The following is a 19,622-nucleotide window of genomic DNA, read 5'->3' on the forward strand; positions in this document are numbered from 1 at the left end:
AATGGCATTTTATTTAGAACTTTAGAGCGTGTTAAATGGCTCCCTCGAGCATTAAAGGCATCACTCCCTTTTCCAGGACCTGCGCGAAGTCTGGCTTAATTATCCTCTCCACCCACTCCAGGTAAGTGCGACTCCTGTTTGCAGAGAGCTTGGTAACTCCAGGTATTCATGTTACTTCAGTTTGCCTCCTCTCCTCCCTCCTGCTTTTACCCTTTTATTGCCTTCGGTGGCATTATGACTTTAAACTGGGGTATCAGAACTTAAGAACGGATAGTAAAAGGAACCCTCCTAAGCATTTAGGTGGCCTGGGATTGGAGGGGCCCTGGGTGTCCCCTTCTCTCCCAAGGCAGGGGGAGCTACTTGTGTGGTTGTGTCTTGGCTCCCCACCCCGCCAAAAGGTGATACCCAAAGTGTATTATGTTAACCCAGTATATCTGCATGCCTGCTATTATAGAGACGATAGTATGGAAGCAAGTCTAGGCCTGTTCGGAAGCAGAACAAATACTAAATTAACATGACTAAATTATAATGTAATTTGGAGTTTAGAAATTGAGGGCTTTGGCTCAGGTTATAGAAAACGTGGTAAATTAAAAATTGAATATATTATGATAGCTTTTTATTTAAGATTTTGTGGAATTTAAAAGATGTGCACATGGTCATAGGTGATTTTCAAATCTTAGTATATTTTACTTTTATTTCTGTTTTAATTTGGGAATATACATGTATATATATGTGGATCATCTATGTGTACCATATATGCATGTTTTTATATCCATGTGTGCCTATTATATATAATAATAATCACTAGTGTCTAGAGGCTTTCCAGCAATAGATGGCATTAATTCAGAGTACTTTAGAAATATTAATATGAAATTACTCAAAATTGTTGAAAATAGTCATTTTAATTACACTTTTCATATTTGCTCTCTGCCAGGTTAAAAGCTCACTGTTACATGGAGCACCTGTCTAGTGATAGAATAATCTCCAGTGTAAGCTGACTCCAGTTGTAATGATGCTCATTTACCAAAATAGCTTGGTCCCTGGAAGACACAGTGCTCAGGTTACCCTAATGCAGTATGGCTCTAAAAGGCAGTCCCTGGACGACCAGCAGATATCTGTCACCCGGGAACTTATCAGGAAGTCAGAATCTTGCTTCTTCTTTTAGACATACTGAATCAGAAGTTCTGGGGATAGGGCCACGCCATCTGCATTTCACAAGCCCATGGAGGGCTCTGATGAAGGCTAAAATGTGAGAACCACTATGTCACTATGTCACAGGATACTATTCCCTACCAGCACTTCTACTTGCCCTTCCTTGGAGAGTTAGTAGAATGCTCAGGATTTTGAACTATCTGTGTACAGTACTTGGCCTTGAAATTTGATAGAAGATTGGAAAATATTATTTGAGCCTTCTTTAAATATTAGGTTTGTTTGCCATTCTGAGGGATGAGAAAGAAGCTTTGGTGTCTTATAGGCATTTCAGAAATTTCTGCCCATGGGGGAAGGAATTTTACAAAATACTATCCTCAGATTGATAATTTACTCTTGTAACCAAAAACTGCACATGATTTTAATTTATTTCTCTTTTCCTGTAGTTGCAAGAGCCAAATACTGATCGACAACTTATCGAGACTTCTCCAGTTCTGCAGAAACTTACTGAGTTTGAAGAGGCAATTGGAGTAATTTTCACTCATGTTCGACTTCTGGCTAGAGCATTCACGTTGAGAACTGTGGGGTTTAACCATCTGACCTTGTGAGTTAGAAGTACTCGTGTAATCCCAGCATTACCATTTAGACAGGCCGCCCCACACCTTTGCTGCATGCCTTTCAAAGGAATTGGGATTTCAGATACATTTCCAGGAAATTCACATGATGGAAGGATGAAACTGGACTCTGGTGTGGACCAGGGAATATACTCCAATTCAGTATTTCTGGACTCACTGACATGCATCTTATTTCTTCAGAAAGTATGAGATGTGTGAAGAAAAGTGAAAACTTTCTATAAAGGGATAGATGTTAAATATTTTAGACATTACAGGCCAGGTGGGACTGTCACAGTGATTTGCCTCTACCTGCAGAGCCTAAAAGCAGCATAGATTAAACACAAAAGAATAAGCATAGCAGTGTTCCAATTAAACGTTATTTACAATAACAAGCTATGGGCTGAATTTGGCCCTTGAATCTCTGTTCCAACTGAATGATTTAAAGATGAGCTAGTGAACTCATTAAGAAAATAACCAAAATGTTAATTTTTTTGTATCTTCGTTTTAAAATTTTTTTGATTCCCCTCCCACAAATAGAAAATTCACAGCTCTCTTTAAAGTGTAAAGGTTAAAGATCCTTGCCATAAATTTTAGTGTCTTAGGTTCAGACCTGGACTCCAGACTTGAATAATGGAGTGTAGGTTTCAATAAAGAGGTAAAGATTTAGCAAAGAAAATACTTGGGCCTTTTTACTTTGTTTTGTTTTTGTAAGATTTTTGTCAGTACTTTGCTATTCAGTTGTTACTCCTCAGCTTTTTACCTGGTGCTGTTTACCTGTCTTTATTCTAACAGGTATTTAATCCTTAGCTAGTACTTCTCTTACTCTTCTTTGAAATCAACTTATATTGACTCAGATCTCATAAGGAATTGTATTTAGTTTTGTGCTTTAAGGCAAGATAAACACATTGCCTTTTCAAATCATGCCTTTTTAAAACTTAACCCATTTTTTAAAAATCCTCAGATATTTATCACTGATCACTCTATGTTGATGTTTCTTTTTTCAGAGGCCACAATCAGAGGATGGAATTCCTTGGGGACTCCATAATGCAACTGGTAGCCACAGAGTACTTATTCATTCATTTCCCAGATCATCATGAAGGACACTTAACTGTGAGTTTGTGTTAAATAATTTCCTCTAGTAAGATAGGTGAATCATAAAGAGTGAAGATTAGAAAAATCAAATATAAATATATATATTCTTGGTGACTTTAGAATATCAATGGCTTTGTTCACTTTATTATGCAAGTTATATACAAAACAATATATGATGATAACTAATTTTTTATTTCTTCATTTAATGATTACCTACTCTGTGTGAGATGCTAAACTAGGTTTCAAATATAAGTTCATGCCTAGTCTCCATAAAAATTTTAAAACTATTAGAAGAGATAAAAATGAAGTAAATAACTATAAAACTAATGTGTACTGTTCATACTATATAAATATATACATCATAAATATACAATAGAGTATGTATATATGTTTATGTATTGTAATCACATACTTGCACACTATAAAAAAGGATATGTAAGTAATTAAAACTAAGGCAAAGGGGAACCATGGTAATTGTTACAAAGGCACAGAGGTAAAATTTCTTTTAGCTGTGGAATTTCAAGAAGGCTTCGTGGATAGGATTATGTTTGAGTCTTTAAAAATGAGTAGGATTTGGCCATTGGGAGTCAGTGGGAGGAAGTTTCTATGTAAGGACCTTCTACACATTGGGACTGCAGACACGAGGGCACAGCATGAAAAATTCAAATGACAGAGAGGCAGTGGGACTCAGGTTGGCTTACCCCATGGTGGAGTGGAAGGGGCTTAGAGAGGCGAGGCTTGATTTATGAACAATGTGAAATGGTTCCCATTCCTCTCACTTCGGTTTTATTTTATAAAACTTTATTGAGCTTTTTTATTTGCTGCCTACTGTTTTCACTCTGTGAAACCAATCGATAATATAACTGGAATGGTGAGCAAAACATATCTTGAAGCCAGTCATGATGATCTCTCTAGGCGCAAGGAATAACCTTTGAGAAATCCCTCTACAGTTGGGCGTTGAGAAAGCAAATACTTTATTGGACAAAGAAAAATACTGGTACACCATAACATATGTCATTAATGCAGACTTTCTTTCTTATGCTTGAAACAAATAATGTCTTTTCTACCTTGCACCCCTACAACTTTTATGCTTGTTTTGCTTTGACTAGAATTGGGTCATACTTCTGCAACTATGAGCCCTGGAAATAGTTTATGTGAGACACAAATATTGGAACTAGGGAGAATATGATGATTTGGCTGTGTCTAGATAGAATTTTTCAGTGGAATTCTAAGCATAACAAAGTATGATTCTTGCATTCCCTTATTCAGTGAATATTTATTTTGTTCCTACTGTGCCCCATGTTACCATTATAAGTGCTGAGAAATCAGCAGTACTCAGTTAACAGTTAATTACCATTTAAAATTAAGTGCTTTTGATGGACAAAAAAGTATTTTCTTTTGGAATTAATAGTTAATTCTTAAGAACATATGAGCATTTATTAGAAATAAACTTGTGTCTGGTGTCATGCTCTACACAATGGAAACAATAAATGTTCAGTCAGGATTTTCCATTAGGGAGTAGGCTTCATGGCTCTCAGGGAATCTGGTTGGTCTGAAAAATGAAAACCAAACCAAAGGACTTGAAGTAGTAATTCATTTTATAACCAGATAGAGGCTAATGTTGAACATGTGTGACTTAAATACATATATTTATCCCTGTATTTCCACAGAATTAATTGTGAACTGTAGAATTTTACGGAGCCAGGATATTTTAGATCAGTAAGTTTGCTGCCTCCCCCATCTTGGTCACTGTACACATGCCCCCCACCTCCAGCCTTGTGGGCATTGAACAGACAATGAAACCAAAACTCAGAAAGGCTTGAGCCCTATCCAAGGTCAAGATAAAGATAAAACCAGGCATTAGGCTAGAGACTCCAGTTTTGTGTTCTTCACAAAATCAACGCCTAAACTATAGGTTATCCAAAATGTGTTTATCGGCTTTGCTGTCTTAAAATTAGAGATTTCCTGAAAGCTTATTAGAAAGGTGTTAACAAAAGATGAAATTATGATGGGATGGTTTTTTAATTATATTTACAGAAAGCTTTGATAGAAATCAACAAGACCAACAGATCTGGCAAAACTAGTAATCTGTCGCTGGTAAAATACTAACTCATCAGCATTGCCATGATTATTCCCTCTGTCTTGAAGCACTGTCTTCCATCACCTTCTACCGCCTGCACTTCCCTGGTTTTTCTTACCTCTTCAGTTGTTCTTTCTTAGTCTCCTTTGCAGGCTCATCTTATTCTCTACAGATGATGAATCTTCCAGTATCCAAAAGCTCCCTTGCAGGACATTTTCCCTTCTCACTGGGATTTCTCCTTGGCAGTCTTTCCCATGTAAACCATCAGTTCCTATAAGCAGATGACTTCCAAATGGAGCTCTTCAGTGCCATTTCTTTCCCATCCCACCTGCTTTCTTACATCTCCAATGTCCAAGGCTGAATTTACACTTTTCTCCCACCGGGGACCTTTTCAGTATTCCCTGACTAATTGAATGGCAAAAGCACCCACCCAGTGTTGCAAGTCAGAAGCCTGGGCGTCATCTTGGATACTTCCATTACCTCCCTCTGTCTCCTAGACCATTTCCAAGTCCAGACAGTGTTACTCCTTGAGTAGCCGTATCACCTTCATCTCTATTTACCAAGCGCTCTCATCTGGACAACTGTGGTCATTACTGCATAGCTGTCAAAATGTCCAGAAATGTGATTGATATAGAGTCGCTGTAGAAAGGGTGGCATTTATTAAATTGCCCAGGATAGCAGTCTTAGGGCTGCGTTTAACAAAGCTCTAGGCAATGCAGCATGCTCCTGCACAAACAGCGGGCTCTCCAGGTCTCCACATTTCCCCCTAGATGTGTGCTACTATTTGAAAAACTAGTCTTTGCCATTCTTGTGGGCATTTTCATCCTCTCTGGCGTTGAACAGCGTCTCAGGCAAAATCCTTTAGTAAGCTCAGGTCTCAGGCTTGTTGGAAATCAGTTTCACAGCAACATGTACTGGTCTTCCTAGATCAACTCTTGCTCCCATCAGCTGTTTCACACAAGCAGCCAGTGGCCTAGAAGTTCTGTGAGAGCGTGTTTTTATTTATCACTATATCCCCAGCAGGGCTGGCCTGTGGTGGGCTCTCAGCACATGAGAAAGCAGGGATTACAAATCCTGCCTTGCTGCCTCTAGGCAGCACTATGGATAAATCATTGAGACAAACAGGTATCTTATCTACAAGATCTCGTTGAGAGGATAAGATTCCACATTCTGGCCGAGGATCAGTGACCTAATTTGGCTTTTTGTGTCTGGCCTGCTTCCCGCAGCTAGCATTTGTATACCTTTTCTTCCGTTATCACAGGACGCGGAGACCATGGGCTGCTGTGCTTAGTTTAGTAGGCCTGTGCAGCTCCTCCCTGTCCCTCTGTTTCCGTTTTCATCTGTGCTCTTGTATCAAAGTCCTCAAAATAATAAATCACAGTGTGCTTGTTTTACACTAGGTGGCCCTCTTTGGTTGCTTGTGTCCATGTCCAATTCCCTCAGCTGTGGTTTCCTTTCTAGAATCAAGTTGCAGGAAGAATGCTAGTAGGTCTCTTCGTTTTACCCCTGAACCTTTTTCTAATTAAATTTTAAGATTAAATGAATTACGCAAGATGGCGATGCTGAGATCATAAGGACATGGATGTCAAGCTGACTCTCTAGAGCTTCTGGTGGTTTTCTGTCTGTTGGTCCTGCCTTGCTCCCGTGCGTGGGCAAATAGCATAATTCATTGTGAAGTAAGAGTTCAGCAAAGGCCAAGGACGGAGGTTGTCATGTAGAAAACTAGCATTCAAGCTTTCTTGTTTAGGTAAAGCACAAAGTCAGGCCCCTTTTCAACTCATCTTCCAAATTTAAGCTAACTCTGAAAATAGGGATGATTTATAACTTCTTTCTACCCCACTGATTTTTGGTTCAGCTTCTGAGTTTTGGCAAGAGCTTCAGGATCTCTCACTTTGTGCTGGCCGCCCTGCTGCTTTTAAGACCCTTCTGAGCGTCTCTGAAATAAAACTGGAAGCATTTCTGTTTCCATACTCCCTGCTTTCTTCCTCCTCCTCCTTCTCTCCGCCTTCTCTACCCCCTGCCCCAAGGTGGCATCACAACACTCGACTAGGAGCCCTGCTGCTGGGAGCGGGCCCCTGGCCCCCATGGTCAGTGATGGGCTGGGGTTGTGGGTACTCGCGTATGTGCGCATGAGCCTGCGGGTTCTGAGGCATGAAAGCTCTTTATATGCCACCTGAGTAAGAATTTCCCGCTTTCACCAAAAGCATGTATTGAGAGAAATCCCAGCTTGCTCAGCGTAGCCATGGTCTCACATTAGCCCTCCTTTTCCCTTGGCTTCTACTTTGAGGACCATCCCCTTGCCCCATTAGAAATCCAAACCGGAAAAAGAGTGTCTCCCTTCCAGCTTAATTATCCTGTAATTACAAGATATTAGCCTGGTGTGCGCCCTGTTGGTTAAGTCTCCTATTAATGTTGTATGCTAGGCCTTTTTAATTTTGAGCTGCTCTGTGGATATTAATTTTAATGAAACACTATATTGAAGAAAAGATGGAGTTGGGGGGAAATAGGAGGAAGGGAGCAGAGACAAGCAAAGAATAATAGTTTGTAACTCAGCAGCAGGCATGGCTTATGAAGATCAAGTTGTATTTCTGCTTCATGAATCATTGTCAGACAAATTAAGAACATATTGTTTCTTATTTATCTATTGTCAGGGATGCAATCTCAGGCATTGAGAATAAATCTTGATTTTCATAAGCTCAGTTGACACTGTGGAGCCACAGAGCATAAAACTTGCATCTAATAAACAAAGTGCAATGTGGAACGGCAGGGGTTGTAATTCCAGCACCACTCACAGCTGCTTCCTGCTCCTTGGCCCTGTTGTCAGGGATATTCCTTAGCAGTCAGGCAGGAAAGAGTTGTTTTAATAGACCAAACATTTTTCATATCTGTTGTAAAAGGAGTTCCAATTTTAGGGGCATTATTTCCTCAGATCTTAGAGATTGGGGATAATTGCTTTTGGCTTTTGTTTGTGGAGTTTCCATCTTTGTATCTATCTGTTTTCCCCAGCCTCCCTAACGTGAGGTTAAATTCTTAAACTATGCTTGTTCTGTGGGCACGTTTAGGCTGCATTGGTTGCATAATTTTCATGTACTGTGTGATGTAACTACTTGGATAGTCCTTGAAGAGTTCGTCACTTACTGAAATTCCTAGCAAAAATTTTTGTTTTGATTCCTGAATTGAGTTATGGGGGTAAGGAGGATTCCTGTGTTAATTGGATTAAAGATAAAGTGTCTCAGTTGGAAAAACTGGCTCAGGATATAGAGTGTAAATCTTTAAAATAATAATAAAATATATAAATAAATAAATATTTTATTTTTTTTTTTAAGATTTATTTATTTATGCATACAAGAGCTGGGGTACAGGCCAGAGATTAGGGGGAGGTGAGAGGATTCACCAGAAATAGAGTGGGGAACAGAACAGGCAGACTGACTGAAACACACTGCTGAGGGGAGCAGCGGACGAGACAGGAGAGGTCTGCTGTGCCATGTGGGTTTCTCCTTGGCTGGCTGGGGATCGCACTCGTGCTGCAGAGGCTGCGGATTGCTTCATAGTGTGGTACTTAACCCCTTGCACCACCAGGGAGACCCTTAAATATTTTAAATAGTACTTGGTAAACATGACTTCCTCCAATCTTGTATAACAATTATTATCAGTGGGCCTCACTGGTGGCACAGGGGTTAAAGACTCCGCACTGTCAAGCTATCACCAACCACTCTGGCATGAGTTCCATCCCCGGCCAGGAAGCTGACCCACATGGCGCAGCAGACCTCTCCTGTCTCACCAACTGCTCCCCTCAGCAGTGTATTTCAGTAGATCTGCCTATTCTGCTCCTCATTCTGTCTCTGGTGAATCCTCTCACTGCCCCCCCCCCCCAACTTCTGGCCTGCACCCCAGTTCTTGTATGCATCAATAAATAAATCTTAAAATAAATTAGCATGAATGCTGTGAAATTTGAAGCTTATTTTCAACTTTAGGAAAAGTGCTCCTTTAAAACGAATATACAATGATAGAAAAGAGGTGGAATTTACCTGGTAAGAGATGTTGTTATTAATTGCAAAGGGGCACAGGGAATTTGTTTGGGCAGACGGAATGTAGAAGGTTGTCAAAATTCATGTAACTGTACTTTAAAAGGGTACATTTTATTGTGTGTAAGTTACACTTCAAGCTGATTTTAAAACCTTTATGCTTCTTCATTTAGTAATGTTAAACTTAGAAGCAATAGCCTTTAATATAGTGCAGCTTTCCCCAAACACTGCTCTGCTGCTCCTGAACAGCTAAATGAATTACATAAATGTCAGGTCAAATCAGGAGCAGAGAATAAGGTGCCAAGGAGAAGCTAGAAACTTAAGACGCTGTCACTGCCACCTGTCATCAGTGGCTTGAGGACTTAAGCCATCACTTAGCTGGTGTCCCTGTCAGTAAGATGGTCTCAGACTGCTTGACCCCCACACAGGAGCAAGAAAGAACAAAAGTGAAATGGTTTCTAAATGTCCCTCAATTCCTTGCGGCCAGTTGTTGCGAAGCTCTTTGGTGAATAACAGAACTCAGGCCAAGGTGGCGGAGGAGCTGGGCATGCAGGAGTACGCCATCACCAACGACAAGACCAAGAGGCCCGTGGCCCTGAGGACCAAGACGTTGGCAGACCTTTTGGAATGTGAGTCCCACAGATTGAAGCTTTGTGCTTAACATGCAGGTTCAAAGTTGAAATCAACTTTGCTTATCCTTATTGCTTCCCCCATAAGTTATCCTTTTTCAAATGAGGTAACATTGGTTACACACTGTATGTTTCAGAGGGGTATAGGTTCACAGCTCTTCAATTGTATATTATCAACTTCTTTTTATCAAGTTATGACTAAAGAAACCTCTTTTCTATTGTGTTATTTATAATTTATCCAGAGCTTGTTTGAAGGAAACAATTTGGAATTCAGACATTTGAATGTGAATTTTATGTTCAATCTATTCAGTGATGTTGTCCCCCATCCTACCTCTGTACCCCCCCCATCCTACTTCTCAGGTATCACCTCTCTTTGTGTGAAGCAGTAATAGAACATGATTATTAATAATAGTGAATTTTTGCCACTTAGTAACATTTACATAGGTGCACAGCAGAAAGAAAGGTATTTCACTCACTACATACTGAAGCTATTATCCATTGTTTTGAATGCTCTCAAAGCTGTCTGGACAAATACTGCCATTTTTCGCAGTTTCTGGTATGATCTGGTAGCATTGTCAGTGATCCTGTTATAGCTAACTGAGAGATTATAGACACTATTTTATTGTCTCTGATATTGCTTCAAAATATGTGGGCCGTTTAGTGGGTGTTGGGACTTTTTTAATGATACGGTATTTTTGACAATTGGAGTTATGTACAAATATTAAAGTCTACCATGCAAAGCCAACTCATTACAAAATGCAAAGGCAATCTGAAGAACTTAAAAGGACTTCTTTGTCAATTAGGGAAAAGTAATTTAAATATAAAAATTAAAAAATAAGTTGAGTGATCTACCTCAATTTTTTTTTTTTAAAACTCATTGCAAGCCATTTTTACTCTAAAGAACTCACTGTTTACTTGGTTAAGGTACTTTATAATGAAGTCCTCTGTGGGGTCACCAGTTATTAATGCAAATTTGGATATTTTGTTTATTGTTCTTGAGTCCAGTGTGAGGTTTTCCTCTCTTTAGGCAGATTGAATCTATAAATTTCTGCCCCGTTTCTCTTTGTGAAATATAATACAGACCCTTGTAAATGGGCGATGACCTCAGGATTGGTGTTGGGAATGGCAGACCCCAAGGATGTACTCATTCCAGTGCCATAGCTGATCTTCAGCTTTCATTTTGATTTATTTGATGTTCCCAGACATCACTCTTTGCCTGCTATAAACAGCATTTGTGTATTATTTAAACTATTCATTTAACTCTTAGCTAACATAAATTGGTCTTGGTACTCTGTGATTTTGCATCTTAATCACACATGTATATTGCTTGCTTCTATAATAATAATGATAAGGAGTGCTTCTTGCTTGAAGAAATATGAGCTGGTAATGTTGAAAAACAAAGAAGGCTGGGAACTCCTAATTAAAATGTTTCTTAAAAGCCTGGGTCTTTTACTCTTTCTGGTAAATGACAATGCATTATGGTTTATTCTTCAATGTTCTCTTTTTCAGCCTTTATTGCAGCTCTGTACATTGATAAGGATTTGGAATATGTTCATACTTTCATGAATGTTTGTTTCTTTCCACGATTGAAAGTAAGCTCATATAAAATTTAAATTGGCTGAATGCTTTATGGTCATTGACTCCAGAACCTATTACTAACTGCTTTTGGGGGACTTACTGCAGGAGTTCATTTTGAATCAGGATTGGAATGATCCCAAATCCCAGCTTCAGCAGTGCTGCTTGACACTTCGGACGGAAGGAAAGGAGCCTGACATCCCTCTGTACAAGTAAGTACTTGCTGCCCCTAGCCCCTGCATCCAGGGACCTTGGAGTTGGTGCTTCCTGTGCCTGGAGGAAGGACTCAGCCCCACTGGGCAGTGGCGACAAGACCCCTGGGTTGAGACTTATCAACTCTGACTCTGTCACCAACACTGAAACTTTTTGGGCCTCTCAGTCTTAGCTCCAAGTAAGGGGGTCACCCTTGATGATCTGTGTATTCTCCCATCCCTAAAGTGCTCTGTGAGCTACTCCCTGGGAGGAAGAGGTACTAAGACCATGTGCTAAAGACAAGAGAAATTCAGATGACTCTGTTTTTATGTCCATGTTTGTATTTGTTTTTCTTAATTCTTGTAACCTCTGCTGGGCTGTGCATCTCAGTATCTAGGTTAGGCATTGTGGATTTGGTGTCTCTTCCCATGCCCCTAGTAGCCCTATTGGCCTTTGTTCCTGTAACCTGACAGTCAGTGTCTCTCTCTCTCTCTCTCTCTCTCTCTCTCTCTCTCTCTCTCTCTCTCATGGTCCTGTGTGAAGCAGGGTAGTTTTTCACAGCTATTGTGTCATTCAGTTACTTGTAACTTTTCAGAATGAGAAGTATAAGCTGCCTTATGCTTTCAGATATGTCTAGTGACAGATCTTTTATCCTTTGGTGGCGGCCAAAAGTCATTCACAAGGAACACAAGTCACTGCGCACCTAACACCGGTATTGTTGAAAACAGGAGGTTGACTCTGAAGTAGAGTACTTATCTTGAGACACTCACTTGTCAACCCAGAGGGTGGTTTAAAGGAGGAATTACAAAATGGAAGGGATATCAAAATCGGTAGTTTGTTGACCAGGGTGCTCTGTGGATGTGTGAACCCAAGAATGATGAAAACGGAAGTGTCAGTCCCGTTTGCTCTGCGCGGATGCACCCGCATGGTAGCAAGCACACATGGAGGCGTGGGTGTTCCTTATGGAATAAAAGCACCTCCCTATGGCTTCGGGGACTTCAAAATACTCAAGGGAAAGCACCAGAATGGCAGCTGGGAGTTTTTAATCCTTTCCTGTTTTTATTTAATAATCACCACACGTTACAGGCGTTCTTGCTAATAGGAAAGCTGAGGCCAAGAGAAGGTTGAGTCACTCCACAGCAAGCTGCCATGAATTGTCCCAAGAAGCTGTCACTGCTAAACAGTATATCCTTTCTTTATCAGTGAAAAAGAAAACCCTAATGTTTAGAAATAGCGCTTTAATATGTGCCTAATAAGCATAATGAATATCCAAACTGTATTACATGAAAGGCTCAAAGTAGTTATTCCTCGTCAAAGTGATAATTAAGGTTCAATAAATAAAACAAGGATGATAAACTTCTCAGCGTGTGGGCATGATCACTATAATAAGTGCTACCTTAAAGTTGCTGTCTGCAGCCTTCTGGCCCACAGAGCATAGAAACAGAGGGATGATTGCACTCCCTTCTCCTGAAGCCCGGCGTGAAAGTGCACCATGAGCTGCTTTTGTATCTAGATGATGGCTTGTTTTACAGTCTTTTCAAGATGACTGTGTTCATCCCATTATCTTTGTTGGCTACTTTTAATTTCCCTTTTCCATCAAGTTACCAGTTTTGCCACATTTGAAATCTGTAGCATGTCATTAAATCCAGAGTTCCTGGAGTTTTGTTTTTTGGCAGTTGTGTTGTGTACTTGGTATTACAACATACCTTTGAATTGGCCTCGGTTTCAGAAATTAAGTACATGAGAATGTGTAGAGATTCACCAGACATTAGACTCCATAAAGAATGTGAAGCTTTTCACATGCGACTTGACGCACCTTTCCCCAATATTTATGGTTTTCAGCTGTAATTAGTTCTGGAAAACAGTGTGCGCACTGAGCTGATTAACTTTCACTGTACGCGATTGTTAATTTTATGATACTTGAATATGCACACGATGAAATTGTTTGAAAGTATTTTATGCTTCACCGTTAGCCTTTACATACCATTTGGAATGCTTTGGGAAAAAATATTAAAACCCAGTGCAGAATTAAAAAAAAATTCCTACTTCTAAAGCTCTCTGTATTTGCAAATAACAAACTTGCCCTTTTAATTTTCTTATTTTTGCTTTCCTCTGTCTAGACATAGGTACCTGGGTTTGTCTGTCTGTTTGGAGTCATATATTAGCACTGACAATTAAATGGCACTTAGCATTATGAATATTCTTTGCCTTTCCTTTCAGGACTCTGCAAACAGTGGGGCCATCACATGCTAGAACCTACACCGTGGCTGTTTACTTCAAGGGAGAAAGAATAGGCTGTGGAAAGGGACCAAGGTATGAGAAGAGTTTTGATTTCATTGAATGAACATCCCGTGTATCTGAGAAGTCCCTACTTGGGATTTTCAAATTCTGCAGTCTGTCTTTTTTACCATATAGAGTGATCGAGGGTAATAGTAAAGTGAACTCCAAGGATTAACGTCCTTACCAAGTTCAGCCCCACCCTTGAGCTCAGCCTTGGATAGTGAGAATGCCACTGCGTAAGGGGCTTTGGCTACCTTGAGAAAGCCACATTACCTGGTGCACGCATCCGGTCTGTCCAGTTTTAGTCACTCCACAGAGTACCCCACATTGCTGCAAGCATCTTATGAGACCCACCTGACACAGCCATTAGCCATTTGATATTTTGTTGATACTCACTTGAACTTTGTGAAAAATCCTAACATCTGCAGGTAAAAATAATTATGTATATTAACAGTTTCTTTGAGTCCTCCCATCTACATCTTAACTAAGGAGAAGGAGTGATTTGAAGTCTGACTATCCATCTCTGTCTCTCCATATGTATATTCTTTGCCTCTCTTACTTTTACACTGAGGATGTTCAAACTTAAGAAGTACTTCAGACCTGATATAAACGGAAGACACTTTACTGCATTATTAAAAGTGTGGAATGAATAACTTTAATAGGCTTTGTGCAAGTAAATAACATTTCTATACACTCTTGTATATATTTCTGTCTGTGAAGTTCAGTTATGTGACAGTTGAAGTAATCAGATAAAATCTTGTGTCCCAGACATGAAGATCAGCCTGAATAATTTGTAGCCAAGCCATGTGTTTTTGAAAAAAATCTTTAAAGTGTACCTTACTTTGATTTTATTTTATAGTATTCAGCAAGCAGAAATGGGAGCAGCAATGGACGCACTTGAAAAATGTAAGCCTATCTCTGTTTCAATAATTATATGTTCATGATGTAATGAGTGTTTTATGGAAAGAAAATGGGGAAATAGAAAAATGGTAAGTGCTGATAAAATATGATCATCTTCTCTTCATAATTGTTCTCCACAGAGAGTGTAGTAGAGTGTGAGATAGGTATAAAATGGGCTTGTAATTAAAAAACGAGTATTTTAGAAAGCCTCTTGATTTCATTTTCCTTTTTTGCGTCAAGTCCCATTCTCACCCCAGGTAACCCGTGTGACTAACCTTGTGTGCTCCTTTCCATATATTTCTAAAATCTTATTCGGACATAGAGGTATCGAGGTAAAGGGAGTGACGTTTCCATATTTCTGTGTATCTTTTTTATCTTGCTCATCTCTGGCAGCCCTGCGTGTCACAGTGGCTCCAGTTCATTCTCTCTAACGGCTGCAAGATGTTCATGCTGAGGATGTGCCCTATTTGATGCAGTGTTTTGTGTGTGTGTTTTTTTATTGGTGGACACTTTGTTTCTGGCTTTTTATCACTGTCGACAATAAATATCTATATTGGTGCTTTTAGTTCTGTGGGATAGTTTCTCAAGAGTGGGATGGCTGAGTTGAAAGAACTTCAATTACATAATTGACAATGTAGGGAACTGGGCAGTCTTTTGTAAATTGAAGGCTTAAGTGCAAGGAATTTTCTCTTCTGAGGTACATTATGCGGCACAGCAGAACCTGCGGGTAAAACATGACAGTGCGATTCTATTATGCTTCAAGTAGCAGCGAGATGTGGGAGAGAGCAAAGTGCAGAGAGCTGAAAGTGAAGAGGCCGGGGATTCTCAGCTGTGGGAGAAATTCCAGGAAAGGCTAGAGGACCAAGAGCCAAGTGGAAATCTGAGGACTGTACCCCCTGAGAGAGGGAGGGGAAGTTAGTGGACCAGTAGCGAATGTTACCAGGGTCTCCCACAGTCTTCACTGGGAGTTTTGATTTGACTCTGGGGGAGCTTTTCATCCATTACATATAAATGCACAGTCACTTATTGAATAAAAGCAACTCCATTTTCCACCTATATGGTTATTAAAGGTTATTTTTGGAATTTTTTGTTTGCTTTCAACCATCCAGCAGGACTGGAGAGAGGGCCTCTTTTGAGATTGCCTTTCACGTACATACTAGCAGGAGCAAATTGTCTAAATGCAGGAAAGCAATTTGCAGTGTGCATCAAATCCTTAAAGAAGTTCAAACCTTTTGATCAGGATTTCACTTCTAAGAATCAGACCTAAAGAAATATCTGGAGTTATGAACTAAACTTCACATACCCCAATAATCACAACTTGATTTGTAATGGCCAAAAAATAAATCAAGCTCCATGTTTAGAATTAGAGAAATGTTTAAATATTGTGGGGTAGGACAGGGGTTGGCAAGCATTTTCTCTAAGGGACCTGACAGTAAATTTCAGACTTCTGTCTGTAGTCTCCATCAGCACTGCTCAGCAGGGCCATTATATCAGGCATGTTGGGCAGTTTGCACACGGGGTGTCTGTGTTCCAATAAAATCTTGTTCAGCAGAACTGGTGGAGGGCTGTGTTTGACCTGTGGGCAGTAGTTTACCAGTCCTTTATACAAATGTAATATTTTACAGTCATAATATGCTTGAAGGCTAATGTTATAGGAAAATATTTTATACTAGAATAGTAAAATAAAACATACGTGTACTGTACAGTGTGGGGGTGGGTAGGGGAATGTTTTTAAGTATCTGTTGTCTGTCTCTTATATGCACACCTACATCATGCATGTGTGTGTGGAGTAGAACTTTACTTAATGGGAAATATGCTCTAAGAGTACAGCCTAAAGGTTTGTCAACAGTTAGATCTGAATGGTGACTTTTTTTTTAATGCAAGTTTAGTTTTACTATAGAATTTATTGAGGAAGTAGGGTTCATTTGTGGCAACTTGCTTTACAATTAATTCTTTTTTTTATTAATACTTTTTTTTAATAGAGGCATGTTTTATTTATTTGTTTGTTTGTTTGTTTTGTTTTGTTTATACATGCACTGGGTACAGTCAGACGCGCGGGAGGGTGAGAGAATTCACCAGAGCCAGAGCGGGGAGCAGAGCAGGCAGAAGGACCGAAGTACACTGTTGAGGGGAGCAGCGGGCGGCAGGAGAGGTCTGCGCGCCATGTGGGACCCTCCTCTAGTGGCCGGGGAGCAGCCAGGGATCGAACCGGCGCTGCAAAGGCTGCGGGCAGCTTCGCAACCCAGTGCTCAACCGCTGCACCACCGGGGAGGCCCTACAGTTAATTCTTTGGGATTTGTTTGATTTTCTTTTTTTTAAAGATTTATTTATTTATTTGTTTATACAAGCACTGGATACAGTCAGAAGTGCGGGAGGGTGAGAGAATTCACCAGAGCCAGAGCGGGGAGCAGAGCAGGCAGAAGGACCGAAGTACACTGCTGAGGGGAGCAGCGGGCGGCAGGAGAGGTCTGCGCGCCATGTGGGACCCTCCTCCAGTGGCCGGGGAGCAGCCGGGGATCAAACCGGCGCTGCAGAGGCGGCGGGCAGCTTCGCAACCCAGCGCTCAACCGCTGCGCCACCGGGGAGGCCCTGTTTGATGTTTTTTAAAGTACTTATACTTGAAACTTGCATTTCATGCAGTACATGAGGAATCAGTTTAATGTTTACCAACTAGATTTGTATTAGTTTTATTTTAAAATACAGATGGCATTATGTTATTTTGCTTAACATCCATCAGTGCCTCTCAGGTATACAAGATCTTACTGACTCACCACCTGCCTTTCAGATGCTTTCCTACCTTCTATTCCTGTCCCTTTTCCCACTTGGGGTGAGGATGTGGCACATATAAAGGGGAGGAGGACTTAGGCAGTCAGCTCTCTGTATCCTTGGGTTCTGCATTCTCAGCTTCAACCAGCCAGATGGAAAATCCGTACTGTTTGGGGAGCCCACCGTGGTTGCATCTGTACTGAACACCTTGTCATTGTTTATTAAATAACACAGTAGGACAACAGTTTACATAACTTGCACATTGAATTGGGTTCAGTTAGAAATCTAGAGGTGACATAAGGTATACTGGAGAGAGGGGGTTGTGCATGGTTATACGCAGATGCCATTTTATGGCAGGGACCTGAGCATTCGAGAACTTTGGTATCCTGGAACCAGTCCACATGGATCCTGAGCAACACCCAGTGAATATATTTATATTCACTTTTATTATGCTTCAACTTAAGCAAAAAACAAATTTTCTTTTCCCTGAGTGTGTTATCCCATATCTCTTGACTCTCCGTATTTTTAAAATATGAAGTACTTCCTCTCGTGTGTAAGAGTTCCTTACCTGGTTAGGCAAAACATTGTCATTTGTCCTCTGTATTACCACATAACTGTGTCATTCTCAGTCATGCATACATCCCTCTGTGGCTTTTGTTGTGGAAGTACATAAATATTTGTTGGCTAAGGGATAAAGTGATTTTTTTACTTCTCATTCTGTGCTTGATTTTTTTACTCCATTGCTGCACTCATTATAGACCACAAATGACTGAGTTGTAAAATTTTATCATAATCAGGATTTCCACTGTCAACATTTTTGCAGTCAAATGTCAAACTGAATATTGCTTAAACTATACCTCTGAGTAACACTTTTTTTTTAACCAAATAAAAGTCCTCTGTTGAAGTTGCTGTTACTGATAAAGGTTTGGGCTTCTCCTGGTGAAATTCAAAAATAGCATTAGCAAAAGCCATGCCTTAGAATGTGATCTCCATTTGTTCATCAGATCCCCCACCCCCTTTCAGAAACTAATTCTCGATCAATAATGTGATCATATTTGTTTGAAGTTTTTGGTTTGGGCTTTGCAAAACACAAACAACTCCAGTTTGCTGTATCCTTTTACCTCTTCCCTGAAAATCTTGTGTTGCGAGGATGACTATGGTAAAGCACTGAGTTGACAGCGTTCTGAAACCACATGTCCATGTTTAACATTCCTGTGTGGAGAGCCTTTTATACTCAAGGTCATGGCAAAAAAAGAGTGGGGTGGGGGGCATGCACACTCCCACTGTGCTTCTGAGTGATGAAAGAGGAGAGGAAGAAAAGGAACTACTGTTTTTCTCTTGCTTTACAAAATGCACCTGTTTATATTTCACATAAACATATGTTTCTGTGTGTGTATGTTTCGTTGACATCATTCTTTGCACTAGTGGCTGTCCTTTATTAAGTATAAAATATCTCTCTTTGTGTCAGATAACTTTCCCCAGATGGCCCATCAGAAGCGGTTCATTGAACGGAAATACAGACAAGAGTTAAAAGAAATGAGATGGGAAAGAGAGCATCAAGAGAAAGAGCCCGACGAGGCTGAAGACATAAAGAAATAAAGGAGGGCGCGGAAGTGGTGGCGTGTTCACTTGCTTAATAACTGTGACTGTTGCCCACGAGACCTAGCTAGCCTCGTTCTCCTCCAGACAGTGAATGAAGTGTGCCCGTTGAAATAAAATGCAAAGTCAAACTGCTATTGTTGTTTTATTGATCTTATTTTCGGTTTTTAGCTGGATGGTCTTTATTACAAAGTATGTGATTTCTATTTAATGGGAAACCTCACTTTGGTGGATGTGCATATTCCTTTTAATTTTGTTCTTTAAACAATAAAATTTTGAAAGCATATTCCGCGTGGAATAGATCCCGTTTTTCTGTCTCTGTCTGAGATTGTGACTTTAAATCCAGGCTTTCAGCTGACAGGGGAAAAGTTCACCTTAGCAGATATTTTGGCTGTTCTGTTTAACAGCTGTTCTTTTTGGAATCTCTGGATTGTGATCTAGATTTTTCAGTGTTCATCTGGATGTTTATCTTGTTCTCAGTTGCAGGTTTTGAACTTAGCCCTCTCCGAGCAATGACTCCTCTGTAGAAAGAATTCCCCTTACATTTAACTAAGGGATAATGGGAGCTGAGTCACCTCTGTCCTTTGAGTCAGAGTGGGGGAGAAATCATGATTGGAAGCCAGGTGACATGTTAAACCAGGTGCCCTCACCAAGGGCTCAGGGGACTTCAGGGAAATCTCAGAACCTCCTGAAATTGCGTTCATTTTTATCTTGGGCTTTG

General features: G+C 40.2%; 1 protein-coding gene across 4 annotated transcripts in view; it reads left to right on the top strand.

The window, feature by feature from the left end:
* DROSHA (drosha ribonuclease III) overlaps nt 1-19,181 on the top strand; it is a 103,146-nt gene extending 83,965 nt beyond the window's left edge. For all 4 annotated transcript variants that reach the window (XM_037530351.2, XM_037530352.2, XM_037530354.2 and 1 more), the window contains 9 exons: nt 77-121; nt 1,596-1,753; nt 2,768-2,873; nt 9,448-9,589; nt 11,099-11,181; nt 11,273-11,376; nt 13,577-13,669; nt 14,496-14,542; nt 18,771-19,181. In XM_037530351.2, coding sequence (XP_037386248.1) covers nt 77-121; nt 1,596-1,753; nt 2,768-2,873; nt 9,448-9,589; nt 11,099-11,181; nt 11,273-11,376; nt 13,577-13,669; nt 14,496-14,542; nt 18,771-18,901 — 909 coding nt within the window. In that variant the 3' untranslated portion in view covers nt 18,902-19,181. The remainder of the gene's footprint in view (nt 1-76; nt 122-1,595; nt 1,754-2,767; nt 2,874-9,447; nt 9,590-11,098; nt 11,182-11,272; nt 11,377-13,576; nt 13,670-14,495; nt 14,543-18,770) is intronic.
* The last annotated feature ends 441 nt before the right edge of the window (nt 19,182-19,622 follow it).

The sequence above is a fragment of the Talpa occidentalis genome, unplaced genomic scaffold (genome assembly GCF_014898055.3).
Source record: "Talpa occidentalis isolate TD23 unplaced genomic scaffold, MPIMG_talOcc4v2.1 talOcc4.6, whole genome shotgun sequence".
Classification (NCBI taxonomy): domain Eukaryota; kingdom Metazoa; phylum Chordata; class Mammalia; order Eulipotyphla; family Talpidae; genus Talpa; species Talpa occidentalis.